We start from the raw sequence: 393 nt of genomic DNA, 5'->3' as shown, positions 1-393 counted from the left end.
GGAGCCTAACCCCCCCCCCCCCGGCCTGGAAGTCGGGTTGGTTTTCCGGTAGCCGTTTTTGAGGGGGTTCCTGCCGACGACGCGGCCCGACATGGCCACCTTGGCCCGATGCGCCATGTCCAAGTTTTGGAACTTGAGGAAAGCATAAGCTCCGCCCTGGCCGCGGGCAGGGCGCTTGATCACCACTTCTTCAATGATGCCATACTTCTCAAAGGCTCGCCTCAGCTCCACCTCTGAGACGTTGTGGTCCAGGTTGCCAATGAAGAGGTTGCGGGTCGCTCTCTGATCATCCTCTGGCATCAGGTCTTCCTCGGCCACGATGGGGTAACTGTAGGGGCGTCCGCGCTCGTCGTACAGCCCGTAGTAATCCAGGGCCCTCTCCCGCTCCCGGGA

General features: G+C 61.8%; 1 protein-coding gene across 1 annotated transcript in view; it reads right to left on the bottom strand.

The window, feature by feature from the left end:
• The window catches only part of RBM15B (RNA binding motif protein 15B), a gene marked incomplete at its 5' end in the record, with an annotated part of 2,352 nt that extends 1,962 nt beyond the window's left edge, over positions 1–390 (bottom strand). Inside the window, one exon of the mRNA XM_010140821.1 lies at positions 11–390. Coding sequence (XP_010139123.1) covers positions 11–390 — 380 coding nt within the window. The remainder of the gene's footprint in view (positions 1–10) is intronic.
• Between the last annotated feature and the right edge of the window lie 3 nt (positions 391–393).

The sequence above is a fragment of the Buceros rhinoceros genome, unplaced genomic scaffold (assembly GCF_000710305.1).
Source record: "Buceros rhinoceros silvestris isolate BGI_N320 unplaced genomic scaffold, ASM71030v1 scaffold32007, whole genome shotgun sequence".
NCBI classification, from domain to species: domain Eukaryota; kingdom Metazoa; phylum Chordata; class Aves; order Bucerotiformes; family Bucerotidae; genus Buceros; species Buceros rhinoceros.
This window is presented reverse-complemented; position numbering and strand designations above follow the sequence as displayed.